The sequence below is a fragment of the Amphiura filiformis genome, chromosome 12 (genome assembly GCF_039555335.1).
Source record: "Amphiura filiformis chromosome 12, Afil_fr2py, whole genome shotgun sequence".
NCBI classification, from domain to species: domain Eukaryota; kingdom Metazoa; phylum Echinodermata; class Ophiuroidea; order Amphilepidida; family Amphiuridae; genus Amphiura; species Amphiura filiformis.
The window spans coordinates 63,592,665-63,613,045 of NC_092639.1; the positions used below are offsets into that span (position 1 = coordinate 63,592,665).

General features: G+C 36.2%; 1 protein-coding gene across 1 annotated transcript; it reads right to left on the reverse strand.

The window, feature by feature from the left end:
• Window positions 1–17,139: 17,139 nt before the first annotated feature.
• LOC140167010 (uncharacterized) lies at window positions 17,140–17,769 on the reverse strand. Its single transcript, XM_072190489.1, has one exon. It carries the CDS (start codon window positions 17,767–17,769, stop codon window positions 17,140–17,142), a length of 630 nt encoding a protein of 209 aa, XP_072046590.1.
• Window positions 17,770–20,381: the final 2,612 nt, after the last annotated feature.

Sequence of the window (20,381 nt, forward strand, 5' to 3'; positions counted from 1 at the left end):
TCGGGGAAAGTGTAAAGCTGCATAGTGCAAAATGGCAAAGTGGATCAGTTTACCATAATGACAAAATGGTCCAAAATCGACATTTTATGGTTTTTAAGCCGCATCTCATGGAGCGTGACGTTCGTTTACCTTGGCTATACCAATTGAGGATGTTTGAATACAAAAGGAATGACAAATTGATCGCACTTATGACATTTGTTAACAGTTTGCCATTTTGAATTGAAATAAATATCTATACGTATATATTACTATCAATGCAGGGCAAACTGCTCAGTATGCACGCTATTCAATGCAGCAGTTTACCATTACAGATTACCATTATGGGTTTACACTTTACACCCTTTGACTATTCGTGTTTTGTTTGAGTGAATCATTGCTAATTTATGAATTCATTATTTTCAATGCTTCTTTTTTTCTTTCTTTGTATTAAAAATAAAGAAAGAAAGAAAGAAAGAAAGAAAGAAAGAAAGAAAGAAAGAAAGAAAGAAAGAAAGAAAGAAAAAAGGAAAGAAAGAAAAAAAAAAAGAAAGAAGGAAAGAAAAATGAATGAATGAATGAATGAATGAATGAATGAATGAATGAATGAATGAATGAATGAATGAATGAATGAATGAACGAAAGACATTTGAAATAAATAAAAACATGAACGTGGAAAAAGTTTGAAGTGACCGCTTATAGGTTCAAATTGCAAGTAGCTTAATCACGAAGCTCACGTGGCCGAGTGGTTAAGGCATAGGTCTTGTAAACATGAGGTCCTGGGTTCGATTCCCAGGCGGTATTACTTTTTATGTTTCATTTATTATTTGCGACGGTGAACCCGGTGAAAATATTTGCTTATTATAAATACATGAAGTATACATTTTTGATTTATTTTTTCTGTCTTTCTTTCTTCCTTTCTTTCTCTATGTTTGATTAATTAATTTAATTATTTCTTTCTTTCTTTCCCAAAAGCCCCAAATGAAATACTTTCCGATTTAAATGTGATCTTATAATAGTCCTACAACTCCCTCCGCCCTACCCCACATACATCCCACGCCCAACACCTCGCACGCACACACCACCACATTATACACACACCCCATACACAAAAATGTGCAGCACAAATCTGCTGAAGATAGTTGTTACATCATGTCAAAAACAAGTTAATGCTATCTACTGAAGATAGTCGTAGTTTATTATTGACTTCATTACAATCTTAACGTACATGCGGTTTTAGTATTTAATTAAAACTCATTTTTCTGTTTTGTAACGCTCGTTCACCTATCTGACAAGTGCTATGAAGGTGAACTTTAAATATTAATTTCAAAAATAAATTAAACAACTCGGAATCATGCAGCTTAGAGCCGTGATACGATTTCTCGGTTTTAAGATATAGCATAAAAATGTCATTAAATGCGTGTATGTTAGGGTATGGGGTGTTTCAGTGTCCACTCCCTGAACCAACCAATTTCTTTATCAACAATTGTATTTTGATTCCTAAGTACATGGTCTACTTCCAAATCCTGTGAAATATGAAGATCATACAACATTCTGTTTTTGAGTTATGGGACAAAAACTACATTTTAGAGCAGTTTAGAGCTATAATTGCGAAATGTGTGTATTTTAGCATAGGGGGTGATTGCAGTGACCACTTCCTAAAAAGCCAATGTCTTTATCAACAATTTTGTTATGATTCCAAAGCATATTATCCACTCTCAAATCGTGTGCAATGAGAAACTCATACGACATTCCGTTTTTGAGTTATGAGACAAAAACGAAACTTAGATGAAATATTTTGCATTCGGCAGAGACAATCTACGAAAAAAGTCCTTGGAACGCTTGGTACACTCTGTTGAAATTCCGGGCAGAATTTCACATGATCATGGAAATGACGTATATTTTGCCCGGGAACAAGCATGACATCTACAACAATTATTTACCCTTCCCCTCTCCCCATCAATCAATGTTGGAACACATCGGGAAACCGCTGAAGACTTTGGTATTTCTCAACATTGCACGGGGGAGAGGGGTGACAGTTTTCCGTTATTTACACGCAAGCGTTCCAAGACATTTTTCGTTGATTGTCTCTACCGAATGCAAAATATTTCATCTAAATTTCGTTTTGTGTCATAACTAAAAAACGGAATGTCGTGTGAGCTTCATATTGCACACGATTTGAGAGTGGATTATATGCTTTGAAATCATAACAAAATTGTTAATAAAGAAATTGGTTTATTTAGGAGTGGTCACTGAAACCATCCCTATGCTAAACAACACACGTTTCGTAATTATGGCTCTAAACTGCTCTAAAATGTCATTTTTGTCCCATAACTTAAAAACAAAATGTTGTATGAGCTTCATATTGCACACGATTTGGGAGTATATAATATCCTTTGAATCACAATAAAATTGTTGATAAAGATATTGATTATTTAGGAATGGTCACTGAAAACACCTCCTATGCTAAATTACACACATTTCGTAATTATGACTAAAATCTCGTTTTTGTCTCATAATTCAAAAACACTACAAATATAGTTTTAAAAAATATTACAATGTTTTGCAGTATGTTTTCCAAAATGTTTTTGAATGTTATTAAAACGTTCTGTACCCTTTATGATATAACCCAACATGTAAATGTTTTCTGTAAAACTTGCGTTTGCTGAGTATAGGCTTATCCGAACGAATCAGAAAGATTGTGATATAACAATTTGAAACAACTCATTTCTGAATATTATTTATAATAAAATACGCTTTTGCGATGAGAAAAAAAAAAAAAAGAAAAAAGAAAACAACAATTGAATACACTTAAAAAAAAAAATCGAACACCACGGGGACTCGAACCCTTCGCATCAATCAATAGTCAAAAGATTACCAGTCGAAGGACTAAGCCGTTGCGCCACGCTGCCATTTCGCAATCGAAGTAATCAGTTTTGGTCTTTTATAGTAGTCAGGTATCGGGGAAAGTGTAAAGCTGCATAGTGCAAAATGGCAAAGTGGATCAGTTTACCATAATGACAAAATGGTCCAAAATCGACATTTTATGGTTTTAAGCCGCATCTCATGGAGCGTGACGTTCGTTTACCTTGGCTATACCAATTGAGGATGTTTGAATACAAAAGGAATGACAAATTGATCGCATTTATGACATTTGTTAACAGTTTGCCATTTTGAATTGAAATAAATATCTATACGTATATATTACTATCAATGCAGGGCAAACTGCTCAGTATGCACGCTATTCAATGCAGCAGTTTACCATTACAGATTACCATTATGGGTTTACACTTTACACCCTTTGACTATTCGTGTTTTGTTTGCGTGAATCATTGCTAATTTATGAATTCATTATTTTCAATGCTTCTTTTTTTCTTTCTTTGTATTAAAAATAAAGAAAGAAAGAAAGAAAGAAAGAAAGAAAGAAAGAAAGAAAGAAAGAAAGAAAGAAAGAAAGAAAGAAAAAAGAAAAAGAAAGAAAAAAGAAAGAAAGAAGGAAAGAAAAATGAATGAATGAATGAATGAATGAATGAATGAATGAATGAATGAATGAATGAATGAACGAAAGACATTTGAAATAAATAAAAACATGAACGTGGAAAAAGTTTGAAGTGACCGCTTATAGGTTCAAATTGCAAGTAGCTTAATCACGAAGCTCACGTGGCCGAGTGGTTAAGGCATAGGTCTTGTAAACATGAGGTCCTGGGTTCGATTCCCAGGCGGTATTACTTTTTATGTTTCATTTATTATTTGCGACGGTGAACCCGGTGAAAATATTTGCTTATTATAAATACATGAAGTATACATTTTTGATTTATTTTTTCTGTCTTTCTTTCTTCCTTTCTTTCTCTATGTTTGATTAATTAATTTAATTATTTCTTTCTTTCTTTCCCAAAAGCCCCCAAATAAAATACTTTCCGATTTAAATGTGATCTTATAATAGTCCTACAAACTCCCTCCGCCCTACCCCACATACATCCCACGCCCAACACCTCGCACGCACACACCACCACATTATACACACACCCCATACACAAAAATGTGCAGCACAAATCTGCTGAAGATAGTTGTTACATCATGTCAAAAACAAGTTAATGCTATCTACTGAAGATAGTCGTAGTTTATTATTGACTTCATTACAATCTTAACGTACATGCGGTTTTAGTATTTAATTAAAACTCATTTTTCTGTTTTGTAACGCTCGTTCACCTATCTGACAAGTGCTATGAAGGTGAACTTTAAATATTAATTTCAAAAATAAATTAAACAACTCGGAATCATGCAGCTTAGAGCCGTGATACGATTTCTCGGTTTTAAGATATAGCATAAAATGTCATTAAATGCGTGTATGTTAGGGTATGGGGTGTTTCAGTGTCCACTCCCTGAACCAACCAATTTCTTTATCAACAATTGTATTTTGATTCCTAAGTACATGGTCTACTTCCAAATCCTGTGAAATATGAAGATCATACAACATTCTGTTTTTGAGTTATGGGACAAAAACTACATTTTAAAGCATTTTAGATCTAGAATTGCGAAATGTGTGTATTTTAGCATAGGGGGTGATTGCAGTGACCACTTCCTAAAAAGCCAATTTCTTTATCAACAATTTTGTTAGGATTCCAAAGCATATTATCCACTCTCAAATCATTGTGCAATGAGAAACTCATACGACATTCCGTTTTTGAGTTATAAAAAAAAAACGAAATTTAGATGAAGTATTTTGCATTCGGTAGAGTGGATTATATGCTTTGAAATCATAACAAAATTGTTAATAAAGAAATTGGTTTATTTAGGAGTGGTCACTGAAACCATCCCCTATGCTAAACAACACACGTTTCGTAATTATGGCTCTAAACTGCTCTAAAATGTCATTTTTGTCCCATAACTTAAAAACAAAATGTTGTATGAGCTTCATATTACACGATTTGGGAGTATATAATATCCCTTTGAATCACAATAAAATTGTTGATAAAGATGTTGGATTATTTAGGAATGGTCACTGAAAACACCTCCTATGCTAAATTACACACATTTCGTAATTATGACTAAAATCTCGTTTTTGTCTCATAATTCAAAAACACTACAAATATAGTTTTAAAAAATATTACAATGTTTTGCAGTATGTTTTCCAAAATGTTTTTGAATGTTATTAAAACGTTCTGTACCCTTTATGATATAACCCAACATGTAAATGTTTTCTGTAAAACTTGCGTTTGCTGAGTATAGGCTTATCCGAACGAATCAGAAAGATTGTGATATAACAATTTGAAACAACTCATTTCTGAATATTATTTATAATAAAATACGCTTTTGCGGTGAGAAAAAAAAAAAAAACAACAATTGAATACACTTAAAGAAAAAAAATCGAACACCACGGGGACTCGAACCCTTCGCATCAATCAATAGTCAAAAGATTACCAGTCGAAGGACTAAGCCGTTGCGCCACGCTGCCATTTCGCAATCGAAGTAATCAGTTTTGGTCTTTTATAGTAGTCAGGTATCGGGGAAAGTGTAAAGCTGCATAGTGCAAAATGGCAAAGTGGATCAGTTTACCATAATGACAAAATGGTCCAAAATCGACATTTTATGGTTTTTAAGCCGCATCTCATGGAGCGTGACGTTCGTTTACCTTGGCTATACCAATTGAGGATGTTTGAATACAAAAGGAATGACAAATTGATCGCACTTATGACATTTGTTAACAGTTTGCCATTTTGAATTGAAATAAATATCTATACGTATATATTACTATCAATGCAGGGCAAACTGCTCAGTATGCACGCTATTCAATGCAGCAGTTTACCATTACAGATTACCATTATGGGTTTACACTTTACACCCTTTGACTATTCGTGTTTTGTTTGCGTGAATCATTGCTAATTTATGAATTCATTATTTTCAATGCTTCTTTTTTTTTCTTTCTTTGTATTAAAAATAAAGAAAGAAAGAAAGAAAGAAAGAAAGAAAGAAAGAAAGAAAGAAAGAAAGAAAGAAAGAAAGAAAGAAAGAAAGAAAGAAAAAAAGGAAAGAAAGAAAAAAGAAAGAAAGAAGGAAAGAAAAATGAATGAATGAATGAATGAATGAATGAATGAATGAATGAATGAATGAACGAAAGACATTTGAAATAAATAAAAACATGAACGTGGAAAAAGTTTGAAGTGACCGCTTATAGGTTCAAATTGCAAGTAGCTTAATCACGAAGCTCACGTGGCCGAGTGGTTAAGGCATAGGTCTTGTAAACATGAGGTCCTGGGTTCGATTCCCAGGCGGTATTACTTTTTATGTTTCATTTATTATTTGCGACGGTGAACCCGGTGAAAATATTTGCTTATTATAAATACATGAAGTATACATTTTTGATTTATTTTTTCTGTCTTTCTTTCTTCCTTTCTTTCTCTATGTTTGATTAATTAATTTAATTATTTCTTTCTTTCTTTCCCAAAAGCCCCCAAATGAAATACTTTCCGATTTAAATGTGATCTTATAATAGTCCTACAAACTCCCTCCGCCCTACCCCACATACATCCCACGCCCAACACCTCGCACGCACACACCACCACATTATACACACACCCCATACACAAAAATGTGCAGCACAAATCTGCTGAAGATAGTTGTTACATCATGTCAAAAACAAGTTAATGCTATCTACTGAAGATAGTCGTAGTTTATTATTGACTTCATTACAATCTTAACGTACATGCGGTTTTAGTATTTAATTAAAACTCATTTTTCTGTTTTGTAACGCTCGTTCACCTATCTGACAAGTGCTATGAAGGTGAACTTTAAATATTAATTTCAAAATAAATTAAACAACTCGGAATCATGCAGCTTAGAGCCGTGATACGATTTCTCGGTTTTAAGATATAGCATAAAAATGTCATTAAATGCGTGTATGTTAGGGTATGGGGTGTTTCAGTGTCCACTCCTGAACCAACCAATTTCTTTATCAACAATTGTATTTTGATTCCTAAGTACATGGTCTACTTCCAAATCCTGTGAAATATGAAGATCATACAACATTCTGTTTTTGAGTTATGGGACAAAAACTACATTTTAGAGCAGTTTAGAGCTATAATTGCGAAATGTGTGTATTTTAGCATAGGGGGTGATTGCAGTGACCACTTCCTAAAGAAGCCAATGTCTTTATCAACAATTTTGTTATGATTCCAAAGCATATTATCCACTCTCAAATCGTGTGCAATGAGAAACTCATACGACATTCCGTTTTTGAGTTATGAGACAAAAACGAAACTTAGATGAAATATTTTGCATTCGGCAGAGACAATCTACGAAAAAAGTCCTTGGAACGCTTGGTACACTCTGTTGAAATTCCGGGCAGAATTTCACATGATCATGGAAATGACGTATATTTTGCCCGGGAACAAGCATGACATCTACAACAATTATTTACCCTTCCCCTCTCCCCATCAATCAATGTTGGAACACATCGGGAAACCGCTGAAGACTTTGGTATTTCTCAACATTGCACGGGGAGAGGGGTGACAGTTTTCCGTTATTTACACGCAAGCGTTCCAAGACATTTTTCGTTGATTGTAGGTTAGATGTTCAGAAATGGTCGCACTTTTGTAAAATATGAGTGAGGGCAAGGCATAGCTAGCCAACTCCCCGTGTTAATTGAATGGAGATTTGACCGAAAATATTGGTATCGGACCGCTCACTTCTGAAGGATGCCACAAAAAAAAACGGTACAAGCTACATTTAAATTATTCTATGAAATTCTAGAAAATATAGTTTTGTAACATGTCCTAAATTTTTAGCTAATTTAGGTGTTTGGAGAGGGTCGCACTTTTGTGTTTTAGGAAGGATATGTAAACGACAAATAACACCAAAAATATGAAGAAATTATTTCCAAACTGTGTTAAGTCAACAATCATTATGTTGCTCATTTTCAATATGAATACAATAATTTAAACAGTTCAAACACCTTACTATTTTGTTCATGTGTGTGTTGCATCATTTTTACACCAATCATACATGTTAAACGACTAGTAGGCCTACACGCTCAAATCAAATGACCACTTTGTAAAGAAATGTATAACCAAATCTGCAAATTCTCAAAACATGTTAAAAACATTACTCAATGTTTAAAAAAGAACAACGCAACGCAATATACTACCATACCGTGGCTAATATATCATAACATGTAGACAGATACGTAGGGGTGTGTATGCATCGTTCTCAAACAATGCCAACACAAAGTTTCTTCAATATATATACCATATGTATCACTGATTGAGAAATGAGGGGAGCACTCCCATTGGCACGTGTCATGCATACTGCAGTTACTGTCCGTTTTCCTATACACAATACAATACAAGGCATAGCTAGCCAACTCCCCGTGTTAATTGAATGGAGATTTGACCGAAAATATTGGTATCGGACCGCTCACTTCTGAAGGATGCCACAAAAAAACGGTACAAGCTACATTTAAATTATTCTATGAAATTCTAGAAAATATAGTTTTGTAACATGTCCTAAATTTTTAGCTAATTTAGGTGTTTGGAGAGGGTCGCACTTTTGTGTTTTAGGAAGGACTAGAGAACGACAGCATTTGTTGTTGCTGGTGCAACTTCAACTTGAAATTGAAAAGTAAGAGCTATTTACAACAGCTTCAACTGCAATGCAGTTGGCACTCTTTGCAATTAATGAGTATATATGGTGCAATAAGATTCAGTTAGAATGAGAAAGTCCGTCTCATTATACTGGTACTACATTTCCCCTAGTTACAGCGCGATCGATCGGAGCAACTGTAAATTTGACCTGACCTTTGTGGTTTCATACTCCCCAAGTGTTAGGAATCATTTTTCCCGAGTTACAGCTCAATTGGAGCAACTTTACATTTGACCTGACCTTTGACCTCAGACGACCTTTGCGGTTTCATACTCCCAAAGTGTCAGGGATCATTTTCCCCGAGTTACAGCCCGATCGGATCAACTATAAATTTGACCTGACCTTTGACCTCAGATGACCTTTGCGGTTTCATACTCCCCAAGTGTCCGGGAGCATTTTCCTGAGTTACAGCCCAATCGGAGTAACTTTGAATTTGACCTGACCTTTGACCCCAGATGACCTTTGCGGTTTCATACTCCCCAAGTGCCTGGGATTGTTTTTACCGAGTTACAGCCCAATCGGAGCAACTTTAAATTTGACCTGACCTTTGACCTTGGATGACCTAACAAAATGCAAACGTAATATGAATTAGCCATTTGTATAATTGCTTCAACTTGTTGTGCAATCTGGGAAATATATGTATAGAACTGCCAATGCAGTAACTTGATATGGAATGGGATAACAGTAGACGGGTCCAAGCGTTTCTCTATTCTGAGTGATGACCTCATGTATAGAACTGCAAGTCCAAACGTGAATATTTCTTGGCACTGATTCTTGGCTCAAAGCAATAATTTTCTCTATTCTGAGAAATTATGTCAAAAACTGCCAATTTATTTTATACTCACTCAATCTTTCTCCAGTAGACAGGTCTAAACCTGCCCCAGATTCTTTGCAGTGCTCCTAATATAAACTTGAATCTTGGCACAGATTCTTGCCTTTTCTATATTCTGAGCGATGACCTCATTGGACAGACACATTACACATTACACGTTACAAAGTGCTCCAAACTAGTATATGGATATGTAAACGACAAATAACACCAAAAATATGAAGAAATTATTTCCAAACTGTGTTAAGTCAACAATCATTATGTTGCTCATTTTCAAGAATGCTGGTTAACAAAAAGCAGGTCATTGTCTCATTTCGTGAACAAAGGTCCACATACCATTGTGTCCTTCCGTTTCCTTTATAATCGGTTACCCAACTGAAGCTATAATACTTTACTATAAAGCTTTATTGCGATATCGCACATGCAAAAACAGACACATGTGCACAACCAGAGAAGATCCGATTTAATCAGTTGAGCTGTTTCAATGAGTGTTATCTTGGTTTAATAGCTTTTAATGGGGTTTAAGTCCTGCAAAGGTCGAGATGAATTCTACTGTAGACATGACTGCATCATGGTGCCTGTCAATAGACCCCTGTTAAATGAGGCAAACTCTACACCCAATGAACCCCTAACTATCAGATATATCGTCGATATTTCATAAAATTTCCAAGTTCCTACTTTGTCTTATCTAAATATCGCCACCTAAATCTAACTAGACGATATGTATCGTTTGTCTAACTATCAGATATATCGTCGATATTTCATAAAAGTTCCAAGTTGCTACTTTGGCTAACTATCGTTCTCAAAATCTAGCTAGACGATACCTATCAGTTGTCTAACTATCAGATATATCGCCGATATTTTATAAAATTTCCAAGTTCCTACTTTGTCTAACTATCGTTCTCAAAATCTAGCTAAACGATATCTATCATTTTGTCTAACTATCAGATATATCGCCGATATTTTATAAAAATGTCCAGCTACTTTGTCTTATCTAAATATCGCCATCTAAATCTAGCTAGACGATATGTATCGTTTGTCTAACTATCAGATATATCGCCGATATTCTATAAAATGTCCATGCTACTTTGTCTTATCTAATATCGCCATCTAAATCTAACTATATAGATGATATGTATCGTTTGTCTAACTATCAGATATATCGTCGATATTTCATAAAAGTTCCAAGTTGCTACTTTGTCTATATCGTTCTCAAAATCTAGCTAGACGATATCTATCATTTGTATAACTATCAGATATATCGCCTATATTTTATAAAATTCCCAAGTTCCTACTTTGTCTAACTATCGTTCTAAAAATCTAGCTAGACGATATCTATCATTTTGTCTATCAGATATATCGCCGATATTCATAAAATTTCCATGCTATTTGTCTTATCTAAATATCGCCATCTAAATCTAACTAGACGATATGTATCGTTTGTCTAACTATCAGATATATCGCCGATATTTCATGAAATTCCAAGTTCCTATATACTTTGTCTAACTATCGTTCCCAAAATCAGCTAGACGATATCTATCATTTGTATAACTATCAGATATATCGCCGATATTTCATAAAATTTCCAAGTTGCTACTTTGTCTAACTATCGTTCTCAAAATCTAGCTAGACGATATCTATCAGTTGTCTAAATATCAGATATATCGCCGATATTCATAAAGTTTCCATGCTATTTGTCTTATCTAAATATCGCCATCTAAATCTAACTAGACGATATGTATCGTTTGTCTAACTATCAGATATATCGTCGATATTTCATAAAATTTTCCAAGTTCCTACTTTGTCTAACTATCGTTCTAAAAATCTAGCTAGACGATATCTATCAGTTGTCTAACTATCAGATATATCGCCGATATTTTATAAAATTTCCAAGTTCCTACTTTGTCTTATCTAAATATCGCCACCTAAATCTAACTAGACGATATCTATCATTTTGTCTAACTATCAGATATATCGCCGATATTTTATAAAAATGTCCAGCTACTTTGTCTTATCTAAATATCGCCATCTAAATCTAGCTAGACGATATGTATCGTTTGTCTAACTATCAGATATATCGCCGATATTCTATAAAATGTCCATGCTACTTTGTCTTATCTTAATATCGCCATCTAAATCTAACTATATAGACGATAGGTATCGTTTGTCTATCAGATATATCGTCGATATTTCATAAAAGTTCCAAGTTTCTATTTTGTCTATATCGTTCTCAAAATCTAGCTAGACGATATCTATCATTTGTATAACTATCAGATATATCGCCTATATTTTATAAAATTCCCAAGTTCCTACTTTGTCTAACTATCGTTCTCAAAATCTAGCTAGACGATATCTATCATTTTGTCTATCAGATATATCGCCGATATTCATAAAATTTCCATGCTATTTGTCTTATCTAAATATCGCCATCTAAATCTAACTAGACGATATGTATCGTTTGTCTAACTATCAGATATATCGCCGATATTTCATGAAATTCCAAGTTCCTATATACTTTGTCTAACTATCGTTCCCAAAATCAGCTAGACGATATCTATCATTTGTATAACTATCAGATATATCGCCGATATTTCATAAAATTTCCAAGTTGCTACTTTGTCTAACTATCGTTCTCAAAATCTAGCTAGACGATATCTATCAGTTGTCTAAATATCAGATATATCGCCGATATTCATAAAGTTTCCATGCTATTTGTCTTATCTAAATATCGCCATCTAAATCTAACTAGACGATATGTATCGTTTGTCTAACTATCAGATATATCGCCGATATTTTATAAAATTTCCAAGTTCCTACTTTGTCTTATCTAAATATCGCCACCTAAATCTAACTAGACGATATGTATCGTTTGTCTAACTATCAGATATATCGTCGAGATTTCATAAAATTTCCAAGTTGCTACTTTGTCTAACTATCGTTCTCAAAATCTAGCTAGACGATATCTATCAGTTGTCTAACTATCAGATATATCGCCGATATTTTATAAAATTTCCAAGTTCCTACTTTGTCTTATCTAAATATCGCCACCTAAATCTAACTAGACGATATGTATCGTTTGTCTAACTATCAGATATATCGTCCAAGTTGCTACTTTGGCTAACTATCGTTCTCAAAATCTAGCTAGACGATATATATCAGTTGTCTAACTATCAGATATATCGCCGATATTTTATAAAATTTCCAAGTTCCAACTTTGCCTTATTTAAATATCGCCACCTAAACCTAACTAGACGATATGTATCGTTAGTCTAACTATCAGATATATCGTCGGTATTTCATAAATTTTCCAAGTTGCTACTTTGTCTTATCTAAATATCGCCATATAAATCTAGCTAGACGATATCTATCAGTTGTCTAACTATCAGATATATGTCTAAATATCACAAAATATCGTGGCACTATCAAAAATATCTTAATTTCTCCCTATCTATTAGTACGTAAAATATCATTCACCCACCCAAAAAGACCAATCCTGCACCTTCCTCCCATTTTATAGGCGTACAGGTGGATCCGGTTTTTTTTGTCATTTCATTTCTTTTTGATGAAAGAATTAAGGTTTTCCACTGCACGGAGGCCACTATGTGATACTAATTTAATGCTATTTGTAAATGAATGCGGATTCCCGGTTGTTGTTTTTCCACAGTGTGACAACTGTCCACCCATCCAGACAACATCATCACACAATAAAACGTCTGTATTTGTACGATGAGTAAATATTAAACTGAACTTTGCCTTGGAACATTGTGTAAGACGGTGTAAGATTTTGTGGGCGCCCTCAACATTATTATCCTCTTTGTATCCGTAAATGACATGGCATAGACTGTAAATTCTATGAAGACTACTTATACACGGGGTCATATCCATGGACACAAGTAACGATAATTGACAACACGATACGCGACTGTATTTAGGGGCTAACCACTAATAATTAATAATGCCGGGTAGGGCCTACTCCTGGGCGACTCGTGTGGGTAAGGACGCTTAGGACGGTGACCAAATGAGTCTCAAATTTCACCGGGGAGGGGGGAGGGGCACTCAAGTATGATAATGTAGGCCTATACGCATGTGTGGCCAACTTTTTTAAACACCCCCCTAAAACGAGTTTTACCCTACCAGCAAATTTAGGATCAATAGGCCTAAGCTAACTTAATACACTAAAGGAAGTTTTGGATGAGAAAACGGACATTTTGATGAGAAACGGCCAAAATGGTGAGAATTTAAATTTTCTCATTCTTTTGGATGAGAAACGTCCTGGTGTGTGTGTCAATCATTATTGTCTTATTAAAATCCGGGACTTTGGTTGACCTGTGCTAGACTCCAGCACATGTTAATGACGCAAAGACAGTTGTGGTAACACCATGGTCGCAGACCTGCAAAAAAGTTCAAAAACAGATAGTAATGAAACCAGTTTTTATTTTCCTTGCTCTAGCGACTTCACAGAGAAGGTGTTTCTAGTACAATGCAGCGTCGGACTCTAGCTGAGAGCGTAGCCTGAGTCCAAACGGACTCCAAGAAGGGCTCTCCATACACAAATGAACAAACAGAAAGGAAAGTAGTCTCCTCCGTGACCAGCTTGATTTCGATGGAGCGAAACCAAATTGGCTGCAGAGGAGACGGGTAATTTTGCCATGCAAATGAGGTGAGTGCCCTCTCAAGAATAACTACTCTCTGGTGTAAGCATAGATGAACTCCTGGATGGGGCAGCTTTAATTAGCATGAGGCCGCATTGATATGTAAATAGCGTATTGTTATTTAAATTTGCGCCCAGACGTATTGAGGGCGACAGTCATGTTATCCAGACGGAGAATGGCTGCATATGCCGGGCATGTCAATTTGCTGAGTGAAGGCTGATAATCACCTTTCTGTATAGGTAATAAGCTAGTATATTTCGTGTACCAGTTGGTTATAACAAAAATTAGTATCATATTAAATATATTAAATGTATAAACTTTGAAATTTACATGAATTTGAAGAGCAGAGCTTCGAAATGTAGCTAAGTCAGGTGATGTGAAATTCTGCTGCGTGACCCCCTCTGCGTGGTAGAATTATATTCATAAAACATTGAATTTAACAGATATCATGGGTAGCCAACCACGATTTATCAGCATTTAAAATATATGTTAATTAACAAAGATAAATAATAAAGAGTACAAATGGCAATTAACTAGTAAACAAGCCTGAAATCTTAAAATGTTGCCACGTGATTTCCCGAGCACATGATATGTTAACATGTGACCACTATTCAGATTTACCGTAAATATTTGGAGTATGCTTGCACATCATGCACATAGATTAAATAAATTTCGTTTGCACAAAACCAGAAATTTACTCACGATTGACGGTTTCGTCTATCATGGGCGATAGACATCTTCAGAATGATGATGGTAGATCCTCACCACTTCCGGTTTGCCGGATCCCGACCGTAGATGGTGTATCAGCCAGGAGAGGATCATATACGTGACTTAAGAAGTGGGCGCCCTCGTCTCTATTCATGACGCTGGCTCCCCTTTTCCTGATCCAGATGGATTCCTTTATGTATCTTGAATTGGGATCACACTCTTTGCAAAGGATTTTCGCATTGTCCCAATTAATGATGTGGTTTTGTTGCACGGCATGATCTGCTATGGCCGATTTTGACTGTTCACTACTTGACTGTTTACGAGTTTGACGAGTAAAGTTTTGCTTTGTCTTGGACACCCTGGTTGTTTCTTTCTGGTGTTCCTTGAGCCGAGTTTCGAATTTGCGACCGGTTTCCCCTATATATGAATGATTACAGTTGGTGCACGGGATTTCATATACACAGTCAGTGGTGCTACGGGGGTCGATTTTGTCTTTTGGGTGTACAAGAATCTTACGAAGAGTATTGTTGGGTTTCATTGCCGTGGCTATGCCGTGTTTGCGGAAAATCCTGTTAGCTTTCTGTGACAGGCCCTCTACGTACGGGACTACCACGAGACCTTTTGACTTGTTATTGCTGTCCTTCTTGGTCTTCGGCTTAAGGCTACATGCTCTTTTTGGTTGAAATTTTTGGCGGGAAATAATCCCGCCAAAACATTAAAGTAATCTTTTCCCACAACTAAATATCATAGTCAGGAAATTAATGATGCATCTGGTAGCTTAGATCCTAACTTTCATTGCACTTAGTTGCAATTATCCCAGAAAATTCTTGATTTGTTTTTACAGAGTCTTGAATTGTTGATGTTTTTGATCAAAAACATCACTCGGTGTATTTTGAAACTCGAGGCATTAACTCTTCTCAAATTAGCCCCAAATCATAATTTATTATATGCATGTGTAGCAAACACCAATGGGAATAATTGGACGTTGTTTGCGGAGCCTAAATTTGGTTTGATTTTATTTCACAATAATTCTAAGGTGAGAATTTTGACCTGACATTTACTTTTTGGATTTCAAATTTAAATTTATTGATATACATATTTTGAATAAATAAAGAGTACGCTTACCTTTCTGCAACACTTCCCGGTATCATTAAGCATCTGCTGATAACCAACATTTTAGCTGAAAACAGTCCCTTCCTATCATTTTTGAACAAAATATGGTTCAAAAGTCCGTACGCTGCGTGTATAAACTAGCTCAGCGAGATAACGAACAGAGCTATTTACGGTGGGGTATCTATTGTAAGCTATTAGGGTAGGCCTATAGTATATCTTCCCGCAAGTGACAAGATGTGTCAAGCAGGGCGGTATGTTCAAACGCTATTGTCTGGATCATTGAGTATCGATTGAGCACGTATACATGCAGCACGGATGTGTGTGGTCCTCCCAGGTTTTGACATAAATTACAAATGACGTCGTGAATGACCCAGCGTTTTCATTTTATTATTACTAAATTAATCGTCGTTTATCACGAGTGCTAAGAGTTGTACCAGTTCAATTCATCAAAATTAATTTGTATTAAATGAAAAACAAACAGACAAGTAGAGTCATATGTCTTTCTATGACCGTATTCCTACCAAAATCAAAATCAAAATGATTTTCAATACACTAGAAACGTGTTGATATGTATATCTTTGAAAATCGCCGAATGTTAACCACAGTCACCGTGGCACAGCATAGGCATCTTTAGCATTCAGTGAAATTGGCAGTGGTTCGAACCCCGGTGAAAATTTTAGTATTTTTTATTCTTTTTACTAATGCGCTGTGCCGTTTTACAAACACGCCCCTGAATGAAACTCATGGGCATGTACCCTTAACCTGTTTGTTTGCCATCTTCTCTTTAACCTGTTTAAAGGACCAACGGGGGTAGCCACACCGGCTTAACGCTTGTTGGATCTTCTCCTCTTCCTGTTTCTTGTCTCCCTCTTCCGTAACAATACTGTTCATCCTGTCAAGGAGAGTGCGGACTACACCTAATTTGTGGTGTATCGGGTGGTGTGACTGGAAATTAAGATATTGGTCTGTATGTGTGACCTTTCTGTAAACGAGTAGCTTTACCGAGCCATCCGCTTTCCTTACTATAAGTGTGTCCAGAAACGGGATGGTGCCCTCTTGCTCTTTTCATACGTAAACTTTATATTGCCTGTGGGATCGCTTTGGTTGATATGGTTCGTAAGATTGTCGACCTGGTCTTCCTTAACCACCTCCAAAATATCATCGACATATCTTTTCCATAGTCTTGGCTTGCAATCTAACGGGGCTGAAGCTAGCGCATGTTGCTCAAGGAATTCCATGTACAGATTTGCTACTACAGGTGAGACCGGGCTCCCCATGGCCGCTCCAAACCGTTGTTTGTAATTTGTAAATATTACCACGGAATAAGAAATACGTTGTAGTGAGGACAAACCGTAGCAGGTCCAACACATCCGTAACTGACAGTAGGGTTCTCTTTTTCAAGGTTTTATCCGCTTCCAACCGAGATTTAATCACTTCCAAAGATTTCTCAATAGGCGTGTTAGTAAACAATGACACAACGTCATGGGAGTTAAATATCTCTCCTTCCTCAATCATGACCTCCGCCATTTCCTCCGCTAAATGCTTTGAATTATTGACGTGGTGTTCCGTACCACCTACCAACGGGGCTAAAATATCCGCCAAGGCTCGCGAGGTCTGGTATGCAATAGTACCGGTATAATCAACAATCGGTCGAACCTTATTACCCGGTTTATGAATCTTGGGTGTACCGTATATTCTCAGGACATTTTCCGCTGTGGGGTAGAGGAGATCATATTGTGATCTAGTTATTTTTTCCTCTTTCTTTAGTCTGCTCAAGATTGTCACTAGTTCTCTTTTGTACTTTTGCGTGGGGTCAGATGCAAGCTGCTCGTACGTTCTTGCATCGCTCAGCATCTCAATTTATCCTCATACTCTGAGACTTCCATAATGACCGTCGCTTTACCCTTGTCCGCTGGGAGTATGAGCACAGATTTTTCATTTTTAAGCTCATTAATCGCGCGTCTTTCATCCTTAGTGATATTAGACTTTGGGGGTGTAGAACTGCGCATAGCCCCGGCCATTTCGGACCTAAGTAAAGTGGCTTCATTTTTTGGTAACTTACGGCAAGCCAACTCAGTGGCGACGATGTAGTCCTCGTAATTGGTAGCTTGGTCGGAGACGGCGCAAAATTGAGACCTTTGGCTAGTACACTCTCTTGTGACTTGGTGAGGTTATGCTTGGAAAGATTAACAACCCATTTCTTTAACTGCTCGCCTCCTAACTCCACATTCTCCGGTGTATTCCTCCTTTCCTTCGTGCGATGTTGTTGTTGCAACCGATCTAACTTTTCCATGTGCCTCCATTTTGTTTTATTGAACTCGCTTTCCGATTTCCGGGTCACGTGTTCACGTATATGATCCTCTCCTGGCTGATACACCATCTACGGTCGGGATCCGGCAAACCGGAAGTGGTGAGGATCTACCATCATCATTCTGAAGATGTCTATCGCCCATGATAGACGAAACCGTCAATCGTGAGTAAATTTCTGGTTTTGTGCAAACGAAATTTATTTAATCTGTATATCTACAAACCTGATGAATCTATTCAGTGATCATGCACATACACTGTGCATTTCTTTACTTCCGTATAAAATCAATAATTCATGCTGGGAGCCAAGTAACATTGTCTGCTCAGAGCAGAGTGGTATTTTATTTTACTTGAGAGCATAATAGTAGGGATGCCCACTCTCAATACAGTTTCCACTAGAACGATTTTTCATTTACTGTGTGCGTGCACTCACACACGTATTGTCTATGGAGAAACTGATCGATACAAGAAATCCCAGGCATGTTAAATGGCGTACATACTTGTTTTGATCCAAATGTAGGCCTATATCAGGGTGTTTCAAGAAATTCCTGATTCCACCAGAAAATATTCACCAAACTTTTTCCTGTTTGGTCAGTAAATATAGAGAGGACCTTCCTGCATGAAGAGATCAACTTTTTTAATGAAAAATTTAATGAGATGAGAACTACAACAGGTTGCAGTGACACCATTCCGTGCATCAGGTGTTCAAACGCAATTATCTCCGAATTTGGAGTGAATCAGACAAGCAAACTTACATACTCATAAAATTTAACTATTTATGAAGACAAAATGTGTAGGATGTTAAGAAATTTAAGAATGTTTAAGCCTACTGCGGCCCATCTCAAATCATGCACTTCCCCGTGCACTTCTCACTACCATGTCCATTTCATAGGGAGTATAAAAACCGGGGACCATCATGGCTTCCATGCACACAGTGTATTGCTCAATGTAGTAAAGATAACCTTTGAGTTGGAGCAAATTTCTCAAAATTGGTAGTGATTAATGTTACCAAACTTATGCCATGATGAAATATAATAATTTTTGAAGATAAAATGTGCTGACCTTAAAAGATTGAACAATGTTTAAGACTACCGCTTTTCATTTGAAATAATGCACTAATTGTTCATCTCCTCTATGGAGATATTTTCCATGGCGGCCATCTATGATCATGCTTGAGGTTTCAACAAACAAACCATGGGTTTTGAGGTCTTATAGTTTTTGTTGTATGTCAACAAAATCGATTAAATTTTCAGGATGATCTTATTTTCATGTTGTTATAAGCAAATATAATGTTCCAGATAAGATAGTTAATAAATACATTAAGAAAAAGTACCTTAAAGTTGCACTTTCTGTTAGTATTCCTTTTTGGACTTTAACTTTTTAACATGTTCTAGCAGCCCTATATAAAACCGTGACACTCGAAAGGCCATATCTCTGGAATGAAACGTCCGATTAAGATTATTTAAACGCCAAAATGTTTCTTTCATCAATTCCCATCCAATAAGTTAGGACTGAATCAATTTAAAAGTACTTCAATTTTTAGTGGACATGCCTAATAATAGAAATACATAAAGACGAATAAGGCGCCATGATGGAAGGTCAGGTCGGGTATCAAAGGTTATTATAACTTAAATACTACTTGTATTTCCCACCTTGCCTCTGTCACATATTTCCTTCATATTATTGACAGCAAGTCCTAATTTTGACTTTGCTATTGCAAAATGTCATTTCATATCAAATTAGTAGACTTTCTTTGAAAAAAACATATCACTGGTGCCTGATGGGAATACCCGTCCGCCATTTCATTAAACTGGATCGTTTTCGCCTGTTTTGTGCCCAGATGTATTGGGGGCGCGCTATACTCTCATTGAACAGGCAAAGTTCGCAAAACTAACAACGTTGTTATTTGCCAAACTCAATTAACATGATTCAAGGGGTCGAACATGAATTATTCATAACGAGCTATAACGGATCGATAACTGGCCTTACTTTCTAGCTAGTAAACCAGCTGAATCTTTCATAGATTTTGCGTTGCTAATAGAACAACCGTGAATTTAGTGTCACCCCCTTGGTGTAAGGCAGCTTTTATTTGCACAACTGTTGGAACTGTATTGTGTTGTAAACTTAAACTTAGGTGCAAAACGGGTGATGGAATGCAG

Bases quoted from the DNA above. Each gene is read 5' to 3' on its own strand.
- LOC140167010 (XM_072190489.1), bottom strand. From the start codon at position 17,769: ATGCTGAGCGATGCAAGAACGTACGAGCAGCTTGCATCTGACCCCACG.